Genomic DNA, 20,130 nt, shown 5'->3' on the forward strand with positions numbered 1-20,130 from the left:
TAAAAAATACAAATAAATTAAAGAAATTAAATTTCCTTAACTTGTGAGTATGACAGTAGTCGGATCCTTAATCGGATACAAATAGTTTCATGTTAAACGGGCGGGCGGGTCTAAGCACATTAACCGAACCGTCAATAATTAGCGTTGTTTAAAAGCTACGTTGCCTATTTGTATGATACATCGACCTTCTAATAGGGCTTTTTCCGACCAAAACACACACTCTGAACTCCGCCGAAGTTGCACAAACGCTAGCTTCCGGCGACCTTTTCAGGTGATATTTCTGCTGCTTTCAGATCGAAAACGAGCAGCTAGTCGTCCGTCGGCCGGCAACATCTTCCTTGTACATCTCTGGTAGCGCCTTTAACCCTAGCTTTTACGATTCCGATTCCGATTCCGATTCGGTTTCTCCATTACTTTATCAATTAATGTGATATTTTTAGAGGAACTTTCAAAAATAACAAAGATTTGAAACATAATGAGGCAACAATAACTGTAGTTTGCTAAATACATAGTTTACATGTTAGAGGGAGGGGAGGAGAGGAGAGGAGAGAAGAGAGGCGGATTGTATTTGTATGTACGTTGTATAATTGTGTATAAGTAACTAGTATGTGTATGTATCAATGACTGTTTTTGTGTACATGTGATTAGTATGTATATGTATCAATAAATACAATAGTATTAATGAATACAATTTGTATCCATGAATAAGTTGTGTACAATTATATTAATTAATGTTCCCATATTTTTATGGCCGAGGCTTATATATGTGGAAATCAATTTCTGAATGTGGATTTCTGTACATCCATTATCAAGCTATCGGTGACTTCATTCAACCAGGGACTTCTAAAGAGTAGCCAAAAGGATGATTGGCTTTGCATAGCCGAGTTTAGCAAGCATACAGCAACCTAAATAAGAATATAACGTTTGTTGCAAGTTGCAACCTTTTCAATTGATATTTTTGGGGCTTATAGATTTAAATCAAGCATTTAGTAGTTGGTCAGCAACACCTCCCCTTGGCATATTACGTTGAGCCTTAACCCTAGCGCGTTAGGTTTTTTATTTCTGATTTTGTTTCTGTTTCCTTTACCTTATTCACATTCCACCATAATGTATACAATATGCTTGTATGGATAATTTGACATATTCATTTTTTTTTTGCCTTAATTGAGGGGGGAAATCAAGTCCAGAGCTGTACTTCTGCACATAGATGCAGTGTTGTCACTTAAGCACTGTTTTTACATTGATTTACATGACGTTTTCAAGTTTTACTTTCTTAATAATGGGTCTTCTTATTGTTTCCTTGTTTATTCATTTCGCAGTATAATGCATATACCTAGTGCATAGGATTTCTTTCATTCATTGAGGCATTATATGTAAGTGGAAACAGTCTGCTTTACTTCCGTTTCGTTGAATTTGCTTTAGACGTATATTTCTACTTCAACAACCAATTGAGAATGATCTGCGTGTTCTGTCCTTTTTGTAGCTTAACTTGGACCCTCCAACAACTGCTGGGAAAGATTTGACTATCCAACCATGTTTGGGTCCACGAATGGTAAGTACTTGCAGCTGTCTCATCATCTTTTTTATACTTGAGAAATCTATTCCCCCAACTCCCCCCTCTCCCCCCCTTTACTTCTATTGAAGATAGTTATGACTCGTAGCTTTACTTATAATATTGTTGAAACTGATACTCCTAACCAGAAATAAAGGATTAAAAAAGGACTTGCCCATTCTTATTTTCAATAGCTGCTCTTTTCCACAGTGCACGCACTCATCTTTCCATTTATTTGCTTCATTTCATAGAAACTATGTTATTTCTTTTCGATTTGTGTAGTGTTTTCTGAAATTTTCTCGTCTATGGTACAATTGTTAGTCTTCATTTTCCTCTTATCGTATACAGTGAGGATGTTCACTGCTGACTGCTTTCTGTTTGTTTCAGCTTTCGGGCAGTCATCTTCTAGCCCATTTGGGTCACAATCAGGTTTCGGGCAGACAAGTAATAACCCATTTGCTCCAAAACCTTTTGGCAGTACAAATCCATTTGGTTCTCAATCAGGTGGTTCCTTTTTTGGTAGCACTTCCACTGGAGTGTTTGGAACCCCCCAATCTTCTTCACCTCTGGGGTCTACATCAGTTTTTGGTGCATCATCCTCACCTGCATTTGGAGCTTCTACTACTACTTTTGGCAGTTCATCACCAGCATTTGGGAGTAAGTATTTGTCTCTTCAAGCTTCATTACATAAGTGTGTTATATATATATATATTTTCAGAATGCAATCAATGCTTCGTCTCTACAAGCTTCCGTACATAATTGTATTTTAGATATCTTTTTTCAGAATGCATTCAATGTTTATTGTATTCTATAGTATTGCTAACACCAAATGTGTTGATACCATTCATCATGATTCTGGGTTTACATCTCAGTGGCCCATGAGGTGGATAGTTAATGATCAGTTATTATGCATGTGTCAATGACATTAGGGCTGGCTCACCATTATCAATTACCACCACTCACCCCCACAATTACCATCCTCAACAGTCGCAACCACCACCGCGACCACACTGCCAATTATTACAATCAACTATCATCGCTGTTAGACAACCACCAATCATCACTATCCGTCACCATTATTTATAAGACAGCCACCATTATGATTCGCAACCATCATTTCCTATCACTATCATTCACCACCACCAACTATCTTTATCAACCACCACTTCCAGCCACAACTAACTCCTACCTCAACACCTCCAGTAGCCAACGCCATCCTTAATCGACACCCACAAGTACCACCGCTAGCCAGCACTACCAACCATCTTATGATTTTTAAAATATTTTATTGATTTAGCGTTAGATTGATTTGATATTTTATTAAATTTTATATTAACTTATTTTTAAATGATTTTGTAAAACAAACAAACTTAATTATTTAGTATTCAAGTCTTAATACAACGATAGAAAATATAACAAACCCAGTATAATCCCATTCCCACAAGTGGGTCTAGGGTGGGTAAGATGTAAGTAGCCTTACCCCTACCTTTAAGGTGTAGAGAAGTTGTTTTTGCTCGAACCTCGTCAACCGTCCTCCTTTATCAGGGCTTAAGATAATCAATGTAAGCGAGCTCACACAAGCGGAGTTATATTCAGATGTTGACAACAAAGTCTTTTTGTTTAGTGTATTCAGATTCTAACATCTTTGTCTTGATCAAAAACCAAATGCTAAGTAGTAAGTACCAATGCCTGCATAAAGCTCAAGTGTATTATTTGTCTATTCAAATGAATTTGTGTTGTTATTCTCTTACATGATTATTAATGATATTTCCTATTTAAACCAAATCTGGAAATATTTTATTGATTACGGAGAAATATGCTGTTTCGAGCTTCAAAACATGGTAAATAGTGGGCGTGCATGTCTACCTTCCTTCACCTGTAGACTTTGAATCAGGGGAGTATACAATGTGAATTTTAGTGCTAATATCTTTTCCTGAAAAAAAAAACTGATTTACTTGTTAGGGAGGTTATTAGTGCTAATGCAATTTTTATGCAGGAGACATCTTTTCTTTCTTGATGGGAAGAGTGATCTTTATCTATTATCTCTTTTTGCTTCGTTCATTGTAGTTCTTTCTTTGCATTTTTTCTGTTCTAGACTTCTAGTATAACAATGAATGCATGTTCTTTAATTTTCTGAGGTCAATGAAACCTCTTTACTAATATTTTTGTGATGTAAACCGTATATTATTTGCAATGTGCACTTCCCAGCATTTCCCCTTCACTAATATTTTAGTGGCGTTAACTGTATGTTGTTTACAGTGTGCATTTTCCTGCATTCTCCTTAGACTGGGAATCAGTTGACATTATTTAAGTAATTGGTGTAATTTTGTTTAAATTGTGTTATAGACTCAATGTGAGGGAACAGTATTTGTTTGTTCTTTAGTTCTGAAAGTGTCTTGATTGTGAAGGTTCATCAGTATTCGGGCAAAAGCCAGCTTTTGGCGGCTTTGGTTCAAGCAGTGCTCAAACAAGTCCATTCGGCAGCTCGTTTCAACAATCACAGCCGGCATTTGGGAGTGGTCTATTCGGCTCATCTACACCTTTTGGTACTTCAAGTCAACCTGCATTTGGTACTCCGAGTACTCCAACATTTGGTTCATCAACAACCCCTGCTTTTGGTGCCCCGACGAGTACACCAGCTTTTGGTACATCAAGTACTCCAGCCTTTGGTTCTACATCTAATCCAACCTTCGGCAGTACAAGCAGCCCATTTGGTGTGACAAATCCTCCTGTTTTTGGATCTGGCACTCCGTCCTTTGGTACTACCACTGCTTCTGCCTTTGGTTCCACATCAACTCCTGCTTTTGGTACTCCGAGTGCTCCTTCGTTTAGTTTTGGATCCTCTCCTGCATTTGGCCAATCAACATCTGCTTTTGGCAGTAGCCCGTTTGGCACAACAACGTCAGCTTTTGGTGCTCAAAGTTCTGCCTTTGGTAAGTTGTTTTTATATTCCTGCAAGACAGACTGATAGTTTTGTTATTCCCCGTCTCAGTTTATGTGATGCTTTCCATTCTAGTCTGTTCTTAAGAATTACTAATTCTTTCTATATTTCGGAACGATAACTTTAAACTATCATTTTACTCTTAATGAGATGATCTTGTAGCCACACAAATATCTATGACTTGTTCTTAACCACAAGTTTCAGAAGTCTCTTTTTTCTTGATTTCCCTGCCTATCACCGCATAAATTTGGCTGGAGGGAGTATGATTTTTGATATTATTTGTTCTTTCTGTAACTTTAAGGGTTTGAAAATCCAAGTTAGTTTATCATATTATTCATCTCTGATACTTGGTCTTTTCATATGGTTTAGGAGCCCAAACTTCTGCATCATCTTTCGGAAACCCTAGTTTTGGACAATCTGCCGTTGGTGGTCAACGGGGCGGAACACGAGTTGCTGCTTACCAGGCAACACCTGATGCAGATAATTCCAGTGGTACCCAGCCTGCGAAACTAGAGTCTATTTCGGCCATGCCAGTTTACAAAGAAAAGAGCCATGAAGAACTTAGGTGGGAGGATTACCAGTTGGGAGACAAGGGTAAGTTTTAATGTGAATTATACTCTTGACATTTGTTGATCTTTAAGGTGTTGATAATCTGAACCTCACATTACAGGAGGTCCTGCTCCTGCGGGTCAGTCAACTGGTGGAATCAATTTTGGAAGCTCAGCCTTCGCATCATCATCAACTTCCCCTTTTGGCCAATCATCTGCAAATCCATTTACGTCCTCTACATCTTCCAACCCTTTTGCCCCCAAACCATCCACATTCAGTACTCCAAATTTTGGAGTCCCAACTACTCCGGCTTTTAATACCTCTGCCTTTCCAAGCTCAAATACATCTAATCCTTTTGGCTCTACATCCTCCACTTCACCTTCCTTATTTGGATCAACTTCAGCTTTTGGACAAAGTACATCTCCGACCCTCTTTGGATCGGCTAGTGCTTCGGGTTTTGGATCATCAACATCAATTTTTGGCTCCTCGTCTGCTCAGACTACTGCCTCAGCATTTGGTCCTAGCTTAAGCTTTGGTAACACCCAATCATCACCGTTATTCCAATCAACTACCCCTTCATTCGGACAGACGAACTCGGCCTTTGGACAGACCACATCATCTTTTGCCCAGACTACACCAGCTTTTGGTCAATCCAATTTGTTTAGTACACCTTCTACTGGCTTTGGTAGTAATCTGTTTTCAAGTGCACCACTGCTAAATACAAGCAGTACAATGGGATTTGGCCAAACAACAGTAAGTTAATCATAAATTGTATTCTATGTAATGTTCTTGTGTTGCTTCTTTAGATCTGTCTATCTTTTGGTCCCATTGCATTCATGGTTATCAGATGATTTTCACAAATATTTGCTGTATGGATTTGTATGATGAACATGACTATCAGAGAAAATCGTAAGTTTTAGTCATCATCTTTGGCTGTTTGTCATCTTGGCTTAAGCTTCAGCAGTTAAGCTGTTACCTTTACAATGTTAGCACCCCTTGGTGATTTTTTTTGGGGTGGAGGTGCGATTCGTGACCTGAAAGGCAGGGAGATGTGGGTAGTCACTTTCATGGTTAATGCAACACTGTGGTCACTTGTGAAAGATAAAAGGTTTCTGTTAGCAAATAGAACTTGGACGTGAGCATGCACTCATGCTTGATTTGTGGTATTTAAGTAGGAAGTAGAAGAGTACGTCACCTCATAAATCAACAGGTATTAGAAGACCATTCTCATATGGTTGCAAGGGTGTTCAACGCCAGAAATTATCAAGACATTTGCAATCACGTCTGAGAAAGCGAAACACCTAAATATTTATGCATATATCTTCAATGCTCTACCATTAGGTTGTCGTTAATTCTCTCGAGGTTGACTTGCTTAGTGTATCTGTTTGATCAATTTTTCGTTTCCTTTTGCTTGCTCTAAAGTTATATCATTTGCTCTCTAAGCTATATTGAGCTGCCCCCCCCCCCCTGCCTCTTATCTAGTTGTCTGCCTAATAAACCCTTCTCTTTGGATTTGAAGCCCTCTCTATCAACTCCTTTTCAACTGACTCAGCCTTCTCAGAATTCTGCTTTTGGGTTCAATAACTTTGGTCAGACACAAGGAGGTAATTGAAATGAGATATTTCCTTTTGTAGTTGGTGAGATTGGTGATGCAAGTACTAAATCTGTCTCTTGTTCTAATTTACAGCTGCTGCAAGTGGTTTTGGTGGCACTCCCAGCCTTTTCAGTCAGCCGTATGTAACAGCTCTTTAACTGATCCTTAAAATTTCTTTTTACAATGTAAGCACATGCATATGTAGCATTAGAGGAAGTTGTCATCTAGATTTGGTCTAACTTGCGAATATAATCTTGATGTCACTTACAGCCCCTTTTATCAGTTTTCCTGTAGCGTTACTTCCATTTAGCCTGTACTGATCATGTTTGCCTCCAATTCTGGAATTATGCAGTAATTTCTTTTAATATTTGTCAATTTCTTTCCATTGATCCCCTTCCCCAAAAGAGAATGCAGTAAAAGGATTAAAGGGCAGCCTGTTTCTTCAGATGACCCAATATGACCTTAAATAGAGTTTATGTTATCAAGATGGCGGTATACAAGAGCTATGTGATTTCGTGAATAATAGACTTTCACGAGTACTGCCATAGGACATGTTCATTTCTTGTTGTATATTTTGATCCTTCTGTTTCTGTTTTCCGCCCATGTACTTCTCTTCTTTCATGATTATATGAACACCAGTAGCACTGTCAGAGGACATATTCATTTCTTGAAGTTCATCTTGATCCTTTTATTCCAGTTTTTCGCCCATGCACTCCTCTTCTTTCATGATTGTTTGTATGGAACTGATAAACACCTGTTGCTACAGGCCAGCTATCCAAAGCTCAGTTGTCGCACAACCTTCAGTTGTTACTAATCCATTTGGAACTTTACCAGCGATGCCTCAGATGTCAATTGGTCGCACTGGCACTTCTTCTTCTATACAGTATGGGATTTCTAGTTTACCGGTAAGTGTGCATGACATGCCTTCTTTACTTTAAAGGGGTTGTGGAGAGTGGGGAAGAGGCTATCTTCCCTGCATTGCTTCTCTATGGTATTCTTATTTTGGTTTGTGGATGGGGTCTGCTTTGTTTTGTATCTACTCCACTTTTTCTTCTTAGTACTAACATAAATAACAACAGATACATAATTTGGTTCTCTTGCATGTTTTTCACTTTATTGTTCACAGGTCGTTGACAAACCTGTTCCTGTCCGGATATCATCATTACTAACTTCTCGACACATTTCTCAAAGACGGGTTAGGTTGCCGGCAAGGAAATATCATCCTAAAACTGAGGGGACTAAGGTGAAATGATGTTCTATTTATATGAGACCTCTATCCTAAATGAATCCATGGATCGAGTTTTAAGTGCAACACATTGACTGAATTTATGTGACTTGTGTTCCTTTGTAGGTACCATTCTTTAGTGATGATGATGAAACACCAAGCACACCTAAGGCAGATGCATTGTTTGTTCCCAGAGAGAACCCAAGAGCTTTAGTAATTCGTCCATTGGACCAGTGGCCTTCGAGAGGTGGTGTGGAGAAAGTATCACCATCAAAGCACATGTCTATCCCAGTGCATGAGAATGGTAAGTTATGGATTGTGTTTTACTAACTACATGGTTCTAAAGCCAACAATAGTCCTCTCGTCAAAGACGTTAATGAATAATGATAGATACCGGCAGATGCCAGCGCCTGTCCCTCGGCACCTAACCCTCATTACCATGCCACCATAGTAGTTACCCAGTTTTCCTGCAAAATTATAGGGCAGTTACCTACCTGCCCTTAATCATATCCTTTAGATTGCAATAACCTCTACAGTTGAGGTTATGCTTATGGTTGTCATTTGTGTTGATTTGACCAATCAACTGGTGCGTTTTATCAGTCTTTTCATTCTTAAGTAGGCATCTTTACTCTATAAGGAGTGTATCTGTAGGAAGAAAGATAGCTTTAGCGTGTGGGAAGTTGCCACACTTAACCAAAATTAAACCCTAATACGCAGTAGATACATGATAGGGTCTTGATGTTTCTGTTCATTTTGAGTCATCCATACCACTCGACCGAAGTTGCACCCTTATATACCAGAGGCATGTTATTTGATTTTAACTCACCGAGCATATTAGAAACATTATGCTTTATTATACATTGCAATTTTCTGATTTTCTGCACAGGGATAAATTGTATGTTGCTTTGAACTGATAGGAACCCCAGTAACTTCTCCCCTTGGTGGTTTAAATAACTTTTCTACATGAAAGAACTTGGAATTTGAACCGTGGATTGCATGACTCCTCTTTTTGTGAATATTGCTTTTGGATTATAGTTGAATATTGCACTTTTAAGATTTTTGGATTTGCCTTCAATGAGTATAAAAAAAGGTAGCTTTAAAAAGATACTCCTAGTCCCTCTGTCCCAATATCTGTCCCAAAAAGAGTGCCTCTTTCTATATTTAGTAAGTTCTCCAACATTCTACAAACCAAGTTTGAATTCCACAAGATCTAAAGGACTACAAATTTTTAGTGCAAGGCCACGAGATTTCAAGGACTATACATATCTTTAATGTAAGTCTACCATATTCATCCTTAATTTAAGACGACAATATTCTAAGGTCTTTCTTCGTTTCGTAAGTCTATGCCCAGTCAAACTAAGATACTTAAATTGGGATGGAGGGATTATAATTTTTTTAGGCTCCAAAAATGTTAATCTTTGTAATGGATTTGATTCTCTTTAATAATAGAAGGCACTTTCAGAAGTTTTGAAGTTCAATATTTTGTTATTTGATCATTTTATTTGGCTTGAGTACACCTTGGTAGCCCCTCAAACTTGGCCTGGTTCGTCAGTTAGACACAACTTGCCACTTTCTTCTGTTAGAAGTGCATAATTGAAGGCACTTCCTGAAGTTTTGAAGTGCGATGTGTAGTTATTTCATCATTTTATTTGGGTTCAGTATACCTAATTGCCCCTTAAACTTGGCTCCATTTGTCAGCTAGCCACTAACTTTGCCACTTCCTCATGTTAGAAGTGCATCTCCTAAGTACCTCATTGTGACGTGGCAATAAAGATGAGTACATATTTTTCTTAATAGTTGAGCCTAACCATTTGTTTCTTTGTCAGTCGCCTCCTTTCCTTGGAAGAAGTCGCTGGAGAAAAAGAACAAGAATCCGACGGCTGGCTAGGGGATAGGAATCTGAAATGAAAGAGGAGGGCCGGAACCCCCAACTTAAACACATATAAAAATAATGTCTTCTTGACCCGCAGTTGATAGCTCAATGGTGATGAAGAAAAATTGGATCAGACCCGGACGAATGAACTAGTGAATTGTGTCATCTTTCAATTCATTAGTACTTGGGAAACAGTATGCAAAGGAGAACTTTAGGCCATGTAATCTATAAATGACCCTGGAGCTACCAAAATCAAAGATTCCTTTTAACAACCGACTATAGTGAGCAATCACACAAATCTGAGACTTCCGGACCATATTAACCAAAAAATATAACAATGCATCCAAAATATGCTAGAATGCTATAAATAGGGAAATCTATAAAACTATTAAACAAGGCATAAATTAGAACAAATTTAAAGCCTTGCTTGGCATTACCAAACGTGATTCTAATTTTGAATCATGTACGTCTTGCTTATAAGCCTCTCAATTATACCTCCATCCTCGTCTTTTCCCTTTGTAGAATTTCAACGTTGCCTCTCTCTCTTCTAGAGCGTGTGTGGTTTTTGTGGAGTTGGTGTTTCCCAAATTGTCTTTCATCTACTGTTTATGTGTGTTTTTTTCACTCGTCTTTTGTCTTGGTATGACACACTCGATTTTGTGGACCTGAGTTTAGGAGACATTTTGGACCTTTTCACCTCTTATTTTTCTCAAGTAACAAATTTTTTGAAGAACTGGAAAGAATGGTACCTTTTTTTGCTTGTGTTTGTCATTTCTCTAAGTAGTCTTTGTATGTACTATGTCGAGTCTTGTTTCCAGAACTATTTGTGTTGTATATTGTGGGTCTTGTTTTGCTGAAGAATGCATTTCTTGTTCAGGTAAAACTGCTGAAGTTGTTTGTGCTCCAGTTAACGAGGCCAGTGCAAAAGATAAAAACAGTAAGTACTTGTTGATATCTTGTTTAAGTTTTTCAATAAGCAAAAATTTTTCTGAGTGTATCAATTTGTCAAAAATAATTTTGGTTCTGAAAAAAATGATGTGAACATTTTTTGTTTGAATGCCAAGTTTATCAGTACCATATACTGCAAACAAATTCAACTCAGTAATATAATCCTACAAACAATCTAGGATATTTAGTTCTCATCAACAATTAAACTGATTGAAAGGAAAAGGATAAGTAGAATGGGAGAACTCCTGAAACAGTCCCAGGGCTTTGGTTAAATGTGAGAGCGCAACACAAGATGTATGGATTAGGTACACGTCAGGAGTACTAACCTGCCGCGGATTGAAGTCAGGTATTTTAAGTGAAGAAAAGATGGGTAGGAATTTATCAGACCAAGCTTGGAACCCTGCGCCAATGGGCCCTTGAAGATTTCTAGGTCATTAAATAAAAATGAGAACTCCCCTCAGCTGGAGGATCTAATTTAATAGCTGGAATATTAACAGTGAAACTGGCCTCTGTAACAGCTAGGAAACAAATTATCAGTCTCCTTGAGACCCGCCACATATCTCTGCAATAATGGATGATAAGTATTACTTTTGAAATCCCCCCCACCCCCCACCCCCTACATTTTGGCTACATTTTTCTGATTATGGTAAGTATATTCTATATTAAGTTCCATTTTGTCCTGAGTTTCTAACAGCTCCTTCAAGATTAAAAGAATTTATCTCTAATCTTTGAGTCTAGAAGTTGACATCACGTAAACTATTAACTCCTTGCTGGGCAAGGCAGTAGATACGCTTCCATGATCGGCACAAAGGATAGGCTACTTTCTCAAGCATAGGAGGATTGAGCTCTTGATTGAAACTCCCAGCATCTTTTACTTCTATCCTCCTTGGCTCTAGTCCACCTGGTCAATTTTATATCATATTAATTGGCCTAATACCCTTTAAGACAATCTGCAATAAGAGAGTTTTGTATGTATGTATGATGGATTTTAGTAGTATTATCCCTATGTAGAATCTAATATTGAACATCTTGAGATCCCCTTGTAAAATAATGCATACTTAAGATCCGAGATTTTTGAAGGGAACAATGAGGTGGGCTGAGATAAAAACACTAGGTGTCTTTCCATCTGTCTAACCTTTTGGTGAATAGAGTTGACTTTGATATTTGTTGCTGGTGGAAGGTAGATGGAATTAGTCAAGGTGCATCAAGTTGGCTCAGACACTATAGTTATCCCAAAAAGATAAGAGATCCTAAAAAGTGAGTTGTTAAACTCTTTGGGGTATAATACAATGAAATATAATAATTGAGTTGGTCCAACTCCAGCAGTTTTCAACTTCGAACATGCTGTCCTATTTTACCTATTAGACAAGCCTTTGATAACCAACCCCCAAATAAGAAAAAGGAAAATGGAGAACTGGAACTAGCCCCTTGCTGTTTTCTGCTATTATGATAATAGCTGTTAATTGAATACAAGTTAGAAGCTCGTTACTTGTTAACATGAGTGTTGCTTCTGCCTTACAATGTCGGTTACCAAGTTGTCACCAGAATCAAAACCAGTATTGATCTCATTTGCTGTATTTTTTCCTGCAGAAGATCTGGTTGAGAATGGCCTTGATAAAGAGGGCTTCGATAGTACCAAACTGAACCAGAAACCTAATGGTCTCCACGAAGGGCAACATCTCCGAAAAGGAGGAGGGTCTTCCATTACCCTAACTGGCCATCGAGCTGGTGAGGCAGCAATTGTTTATGAACACGGGGCTGACATTGAGGCTCTGATGCCAAAGCTCTGCCATTCCGATTATTACACAGAACCACGGATTCAGGAATTGGCAGCCAAAGAAAGAGCTGAACCTGGCTTCTGTCGCCGTGTGAAGGATTTTGTGGTTGGAAGACATGGGTACGGTAGCATCAAGTTCATAGGGGAAACAGATGTTCGTCGTCTTGATCTTGAGTCTCTTATCCAGTTTAACAATCGGGAGGTGATAGTCTATATGGATGAAAGTAAGAAGCCTCCTGTCGGCCAAGGTCTTAACAAGCCTGCTGAGGTTACACTTCTCAACATAAAATGTTTCGATAAGAAGACTGGACAACAGTATACAGAGGGTCCTAGAATCGAGAAATATAAAGAAATGCTTAAGAGGAAGGCAGGAGATCAAGGTGCTGAATTCGTGTCATATGACCCCGTCAAAGGAGAATGGAAGTTCAGGGTGCAGCATTTCAGCAAATATTGGCTTCATGAAGACAACGAAGATGAATATACCAAATATTCTGATGCCTAGCTGCAGCCGGCAAGAAGAAAGTTACTACTTCATGTAAAGAACCCACTAGTTCATTTGTGGAAAATGGGTTGTGTAGTTCCCCTTTTCTTTTTTCAATTGTTGTTGCGGATCGCGTTTTTTCCCCCGTTGTATTTGTTTGCTTTTTCTGGTCTTTTTATGTCATTACATCTGTTGTTTAAAGAAGTGCATTTTTCATTCGCAGATTTTGAATTGAGGAATCTACGCTCATCTTTTTATATGCTTAATTTAGGTGTTACTGTGTTTGGCTTAGGACAAAATGGTTCACCTGGAATATAAATTGAGAATCTTCCTTTTAACCAGCTACACAGGCTGAGTGCAATGTGGTTGAACCTTAAAGAACACCATAGCATATATTTTGACATATTTCTAATTCTGGGCAAGTGCTGTGCAAGCAGTATACAATGATCTAAAAATCTCAAACAAGGAGATGCCAAGTTTCAGTATATTTCTGGTTTCCAATACAAGATGTAAACTTCCAAGCATTACGAATCAGTATTTTTCCCCACAATTTCGACAGGGACGACAGGTATAGAGTCCCACCATTCTTTTATTCTCCGATTTACTTTCTCATTTTCCATGTATTTCCCAATCTTTGAAGTCTGTACAAAGATGCACAATGTCAAAGCCATAACGATGAACTTGAACGGAACCATAGCTAATATCACTGCAGCAACAACCATTGCTGCCATTACTAAATCTGCATGCTGTAACCACATTTCAAAAATTAGTAAACGATCCGTCATGATAAAGTTTAGGCAAGAAAAAGGGGAAGAATTGTTGTGTTGCGTTGTGTTACCTTTGGAGCCTTCGAAACAAATATGGACCAGATTTTCAGTAATACTATGTTCATGCTTTGAATCAAGTCGTAGACATTTCTTAGTCCATGTTGTGCTGACACTATGTTTTCCATCGTCGTGTGATCAGATCCAGTGTAGATAACTATTTTACTTGCCTTATCTAGTTCGTCCCTTCTTCGTCTTGTCCATATCATCGTTGCAACTGTTCCCAATAAGAGAGCTGCTATTGCTTTGCCAATACACTCTCTGCATTCACAAACATCTATTAATGTCTGTAGTTCATTTTGTTCAAATAATGTATGTAGGAATTAGTATACTTACGTATATATGACTACGAGTGTCGTCAAGACAAAAATGGAGGTGCATAGAGGTCGTTCCCATGTTAATACCTCTTGAATATAAGGCATTAACCTCCCGAGCTGTTTGATAAGACCCTGATTAGTACAGAAAAGAAAGACGGTGATGTTAGGATTTTTCGGAACAATACAGCAGCATCGAGTATAAGCATACTATTGAGAAGACATCAATAAGTAAACAAACATGACTAAAACTTGGTCAACCGGCAAGTGAACACTCAAACTTTGAGTAAGCACATCTAGACAACTAAACTTGCCTCGCGCACATTGTCAGTTGAACACTCCCAACTTTCAAAATGATCAATCAGACACTTCAAAATTTAATGTGCCACGTTGGATGAGTTAGGGTGTTACGTGTGTAGATGAACACTCTCAAAGTTGGAGTGCTTACTTGTTAGCTGAAGCCGAGTTTTAGTATCTGTATGTATTATGCTTATTAAAAACTCTTCAATTCAGATTTAGTGATACAAAGTTCTAACAAAGAGGGGAAGTCAAGCTTCCATTCTGGTTGTTTTTGCAATTTCTTACTTTTCTCGCCTTCCCTAGCTTCGTAAATCTATAGGAGATATGGTATGCATGCAATTACGTCGAATAACTCAGCAACACTTACCATAAGAACCTGGACACTATTCCCCACCCCTTCCCCTTTCAGCTCCTCAACAGTAGCTTTGGCCTTTTCAATCTCCTTTGCTTCCTCTCTCGCTTGATCGATAGCATTCCCCAACGACGAGACACTGTCGGTTTGTCCAGGGATACGGTTGCTATCATCGATTTCTTTGACCACTTCGGCTGGAACAGGCATCAGGGAGATATTCAGGCTTCTCAAGATCGAACTAGCACTACAAGGATGTCCAACGTCTACTTTCTTCAGACTCTCAGCAAGCTCTTCCAGTACATAATCTCCTTTTGGTAACTCGTCTAGCAAATCGAAAATCAAGAAATTCTTGGGAACTGGTGGAGAGATCCTAAGCATTTCTCTAGCTGCATGAAGCCTTATAATTCCTAGTATTGTCCTCGCGTGCATCTCCCATGATCCTGAAGGTGAATCAACCTTAAACTTCCGTAGGAACCGATGCAAAAGTATAATCTCCTTTATAAGAGCAAGCCAATGGTCGCGCCTTGTTGAGCTTGTCATTTCGGGAAATTCCAAGAGAACAGCTTCTTCCCTAAATTATACAATGCCAAAAATACTCATACTAGTGAACAATATCGTGCTCAAACATGATCCTTGAAGTCATATAAGAGTATAAATCGTGAAATTCCACATGAACATGGTATATTACAAGCAAAATTCATCCTTCAAACCAGCAATTCTTGAAGCCTTTTAAACTCGTCCTTTCTACTTTGCGCAATCTGTTATAGATATCTATTCTTTGGGGCAGAGTGGAGATTCTCAAATGTGAAAAAGGATCCGATGAAATTCAAAAGAATTATACGAGCCATACTACTTGCAACATTAGTTAAGACTGTTTTATAAAGCAAGCGATAAATAATGCCAAAATACTTAAGTCCTTAAGGAGAAGTGGAAGCTGAGAGAATACTTACAATTCAGAAGAACTATAAACTATAGCCTTGTCAAAGAGCGGAGCACCCCACGGACCTGTAGCAGCAGGTTTGATACTCTGCTCGAAATCTTCCGAAAGATTGAGCTTAAGAGCTTCTTTATAAGAAATGACTCCGGATTCCTCGAAGTACAGGGCATAGTTTGTTAGTGTCAGCCTACCTAGAAACAGAAGCACCGTTAAGTCGTTAACTATAATATCCTTAAAATACGAGGTCTCAGAACAATGAAAAACTATAAGGAAGGAAGAGTACCAGGCCAACTTGTCCCTCCAATATGGCGCACTATTCTTTGTGAACTTGCAGTTCCTTCTACGTGTATTATAAACTCGTCATCTCTCATTTCCACACCCGTTGGAGTTGCTTGTTTCTGTAAATGCTTTATGCACCTAGAGTCCAGTAGACACCGAAAATTGTCAACAAAAATTATGAGGCCTAGTGCAACATTTTTACTGAAGTCGGTGGCGGAGCTAGGATTTTTAACAAAGGGGTTCAAAATCTGAAGAAGTAACCACACGAACTAACTGAAGGAGGTTTCACATCTACTATATATACATAACAAAATAAATTAACCACGTATAAAATATTTTCCGCCAAAGGGGGTTCGTAGAATGTATGCTGTCTCCGCCCAGGACCCTGAAGTACACATTTGATCTCAAATTCCATTTTTGGAATCTAGAATTGGCTGCTACAACATTATTATACTAGTCGATTTAATTTTGTCGTTGATTCTGAGTCCATTCTTGCATCATATCTCAATGAGAAATAATCTTCCAACTAATAGCGGGGAAAGCAAGAGTTTAGAATAATTACTTTATAGTCTCCTTCAAGAATATGTTATAAGCAGGAAAATGCAGACGATTTTCCGTAGGTGCTGTCAGAGTCTCGAAAGTACATCTTCCGTTAACAAAATCACCTACTAAATTTACGAGTGTCGCTAGCCACAAGAAAGCATGCTCTCCAACACTAGGTTTATGATCAACCTGCCAAATCCAATCACTTTGATCAGTTATTTGGGAATTTTTGACCAAACTGAACCATTATCAAAAGCAATTTACCAAAATAATATATTTTTTTAAAATTTTAGAAAACTAGTATAAACGTATTTCACAGTAACGTTTTAGGGTATATTTCGTTTTTTAAAAACTAACATATACCCTAAAACGTTACTGTGAAATACGTTTATACTAGTTTTGTAAAATTTTAAAAAAATGTATTATTTTGGTGAATTGCTTTATATAATAGCTTAGTTTGGTCAAAACCTCGTTATTTGGAGAGTAAAATTCAATGAAAGAAAACTAAAAATCTTCGAGCTTTCACCTACATTATCATCATCATCTTAAGTCGTAACATAGTACTAATACGCGCATAAACAACTTGTCTGATTGAGTAACATAATGCAACAAAACACAGTACTTCTAACTGAAGGATTCAGATTTCTTACAAGGAACGGCAAGAGATCCGAGTAGAACAAAGGGATGTCATCTTGTTCCTTACTCATCTCAGCAACAACTTTTTTCTCTTCTTTTTCTTTTGCCAACGACTCCTGTATTATTTACGAAAAATATGTAAACTACAATGTACATATCATATAAGGAAACTAAAGCATGTAATCAATCTTCTAGTACAATTAACAAAATAAACTCGCGTTGATTCAACAAAACAAACGATGGTTGATTAAACTAAGTAGCATCAAAGACACGACGATTGTACATGAGAGAACATACTTCATGTGTCTCTTCTTCTGTTGAACTAGGCATTTCCCATGCCAACATCATATCAAACGTGAATCGGATAAAATCACCATTATCGATCATTTCTTGTAACTTACTACACATATCAGTGAGGGCCTTGGAGCAGCAAAACTCAACTAATTTCCTCGAATATCCCTCCATGTTAGGATCACATCCAGCCTCAAACTCATGCACTAATTCATCCACAGATGTGTCCAATTTCCTAACATGAAATGATCTATTAGTACTAATACCTTATTGCTAATGATTCACATTATAAATGAAAAATGTATTCACAATTTTGTTTAAAACTTTGTAGACTTTCAAAAACAGAGTTTATGACAAAACTTGAACAATTTGGTAGCTCTACCAATTTACAAAATCCATAATACATGAAAACAACAGAAAAACATTCCACCTTAACCTCGTTTATATATATATATATATATATATATATATATAGAAATTAAAAGGTATTTGTATAAAATTAACATAGAACACTCAATGAACAAATGATTTGACCGGTCCATTGGCTCTTGATTGGGTGCGTAGGTCTCTTTTAGTGTTGCTGAGTCTGAATTTGACAAAACACCAAACCTTAAAATCCTAAATCCGCCACTAGCCGATATGAAATACACAATTTGCTGTGGTACTCCGTCACTTTCAGAGCATCACAATCTTAAAATCCTAAATTCGCCTGTGGGCGATATAAAATAGACAATTTGCTCTAATACTCCGCCACTTTCAGAGCACTACAATCTTAAAATTCTAAATTCACAAATGACCGATATGAAATAGACAATTTGTACTAATATAAACATTAATGACAATTTTCGCCACTCAAACCATAATATGAGTTACATCATAATCAAGCACCAAAAATAAATTTATTTAGCCTCAACTATAAATGTTCATTTATATCATGAATATATATTTTCATTTGATAATATTTTAGAATATTTAACAATTTACGTAATTCAATTTTTTTGTTGTATAAAAAATTTCAAATTTTATTTAGCAATTCAAGAATAAGAGAACTAACTTGGCACATCTGCAAATAACATCGTTAGCAATAGTTGAAAGATGCTTCTTTTCCATATTATTAACTTCTATGGCTATTGAGTTTTAAAAGACTTTTTTTTTGGTTTAGAAATTTAGAAATGTATTTTAATTTGTCTTTACACAACATTTCATTTTTTCCAAAAATTGAAAAAATAATAATAATTCAAATGGATAAGAGAAAATAAGTGGAGATTATTATTGGTGACACGTGGTCAACATGCAAGGGACCAAAACTCTACTCATCACGTTAAGATTTTGTGACCATTTTTCTTATCATATAAAAATGAAAGAAAACAAAACTTTCCGCTTTTATATCGTGATGGAGTTAGAAATTTTATTAAAGATATTTGAAAATGATAATATGCGGCTGTTAAAATAAAATAGGAAAATATTGTTCTATTTCGAGTTTGAATTTGAAATTTTTTTCTTTCAAATAAACACACATTACTATTACATCAGAGACATAATCCAATTTTAAATTTCTATCCTTCAAATGTAGAAATATATAAATAATTTTCGATAAAAGGTGTCCAGTTAGAACACCTGGAGTGGTTATAGCTACGCACCTGATTTTAGGTGAAAGTATAAATCATTTTGTTATAAAAAAAATATAAAAATAAATTAATAATAAAAAATTTTATTTTATAAACTTTTCCTATTATTATTTTATGGATAAATATTAATTATAGTACGTGCTTAGGCATGATCTTATATCAATAAGTATACAATTGTAAACATAAGATCAATGTGTAGCATAAAAAATGTTGACCAACGGGTTTTGTTTGAACTTAAATAAAATCAACGATATCCCTTCTGTACTAACGCATACAAAAAAAAAATTCCCATTTTCTATTTTGGGTTTCGTTTGAACTCGAAAAAATAATATTTCACCCTTTAAACTAACGCACACAATTTAATAGGTCATCATAGTCACGCACGAAAAATTTAGGTTGAAAAACCGTGGCACGCATATAATATAAAATTTATGAACTATAAAACACACACAAAAAAAGAAAAAAATTCTTATTAAGTTTTGGTCCTCGTTTGAACTCACAAAGATCTACGTTTGCCCCTCTGAACCAATGTGCATCATTTAATAAATCGTCATGGATGACCACAAAAATTTTCAATCAGAAAAACGCCGAACGCATATGTCATACAAAAATCATGGACTATATAACACTGGAAAAATTCCTATTTCTCGTTCTAAACCTCATTTGAACTCAAAATAGCCTCCATTTGCCTCTCCTAACCAATGCATGACATTTCATCGAAAAAGTCATCAGACACATATATCACACAAAATTCATTGACTATACTACACTATAAAACGAAAAAATCCATATTTTCTGTTTTTCAGAATTCATTCGAACTCGAAAAAACCTATATTTTCCCTTCTTAACCTTCGCGCGATATTTAATAATTTGTCATAGACTCCCATAAAAATAATTCCGCATAAAACCTAATGGGACACATATTACGCAAAAGTTCTGGACTATAACACACAAAACACATCATTTTATTTTAAAACACTTTTAGAATAATTTGATAGTTTATGTAACAATTGATTTATTAAAAAATTTTCAAAATTATAATCAATAAGAGAGATTTAAATATTTGTATGGTTATGTAACTCACAA

General features: G+C 36.9%; 2 protein-coding genes across 5 annotated transcripts; one reads left to right on the forward strand and one right to left on the reverse strand.

Moving 5' to 3' along the window:
• The first annotated feature begins 168 nt into the window (after positions 1–168).
• LOC107017642 (nuclear pore complex protein NUP98A) lies at positions 169–13,217 on the forward strand. Of its 3 annotated transcripts, none has more exons than XM_015217836.2 (14): positions 169–351; positions 1,320–1,373; positions 1,484–1,552; positions 1,940–2,209; positions 3,961–4,485; positions 4,863–5,087; positions 5,164–5,795; positions 6,562–6,646; positions 6,730–6,775; positions 7,403–7,541; positions 7,763–7,879; positions 7,988–8,165; positions 10,612–10,671; positions 12,273–13,217. In XM_015217836.2, exons 3-14 carry the CDS (start codon positions 1,534–1,536, stop codon positions 12,959–12,961), a joined length of 2,985 nt encoding a protein of 994 aa, XP_015073322.1. In that variant the 5' UTR covers positions 169–351; positions 1,320–1,373; positions 1,484–1,533; the 3' UTR covers positions 12,962–13,217. The 3 variants fall into 3 exon arrangements, with proteins under 3 accessions (XP_015073322.1, XP_015073324.1, XP_015073323.1); XM_015217838.2 differs by having other exon boundaries at positions 12,276–13,217; XM_015217837.2 differs by lacking the exon at positions 1,320–1,373.
• A 116-nt stretch (positions 13,218–13,333) lies between these two features.
• On the reverse strand, positions 13,334–18,605 carry LOC107017643. Of its 2 annotated transcripts, XM_015217839.2 has the most exons (10): positions 18,471–18,605; positions 17,423–17,651; positions 17,140–17,241; positions 16,509–16,678; positions 15,951–16,084; positions 15,681–15,858; positions 14,746–15,301; positions 14,101–14,213; positions 13,779–14,025; positions 13,334–13,686 (listed from the first exon to the last, which is right to left on the reverse strand). In XM_015217839.2, the coding sequence occupies exons 1-10, from the start codon at positions 18,524–18,526 to the stop codon at positions 13,465–13,467; spliced, it is 2,007 nt and encodes a 668-aa protein (XP_015073325.1). In that variant the 5' UTR covers positions 18,527–18,605; the 3' UTR covers positions 13,334–13,464. The 2 variants fall into 2 exon arrangements, with proteins under 2 accessions (XP_015073325.1, XP_015073326.1); XM_015217840.2 differs by lacking the exon at positions 17,423–17,651 and having other exon boundaries at positions 13,448–13,686; positions 18,471–18,574.
• Between the last annotated feature and the right edge of the window lie 1,525 nt (positions 18,606–20,130).

This window comes from Solanum pennellii, chromosome 4, assembly GCF_001406875.1.
Source record: "Solanum pennellii chromosome 4, SPENNV200".
In the NCBI taxonomy this organism is placed as follows: Eukaryota; Viridiplantae; Streptophyta; class Magnoliopsida; order Solanales; family Solanaceae; genus Solanum; species Solanum pennellii.

Coding starts and splice junctions, on each gene's coding strand:
- LOC107017643 (XM_015217839.2), bottom strand. CDS start 18,526: ATGGAAAAGAAGCATCTTTCAACTATTGCTAACGATGTTATTTGCAGA. Junction 17,652..18,470: donor GTTATTTGCAGATGTGCCAA/GTTAGTTCTCTT, acceptor ATTTCATGTTAG/GAAATTGGACACATCTGTGG. Junction 14,026..14,100: donor ACACTCGTAGTCATATATAC/GTAAGTATACTA, acceptor TTGTGAATGCAG/AGAGTGTATTGGCAAAGCAA.
- LOC107017642 (XM_015217836.2), top strand. Junction 4,486..4,862: donor TGCTCAAAGTTCTGCCTTTG/GTAAGTTGTTTT, acceptor CATATGGTTTAG/GAGCCCAAACTTCTGCATCA. Junction 7,542..7,762: donor ATGGGATTTCTAGTTTACCG/GTAAGTGTGCAT, acceptor TATTGTTCACAG/GTCGTTGACAAACCTGTTCC.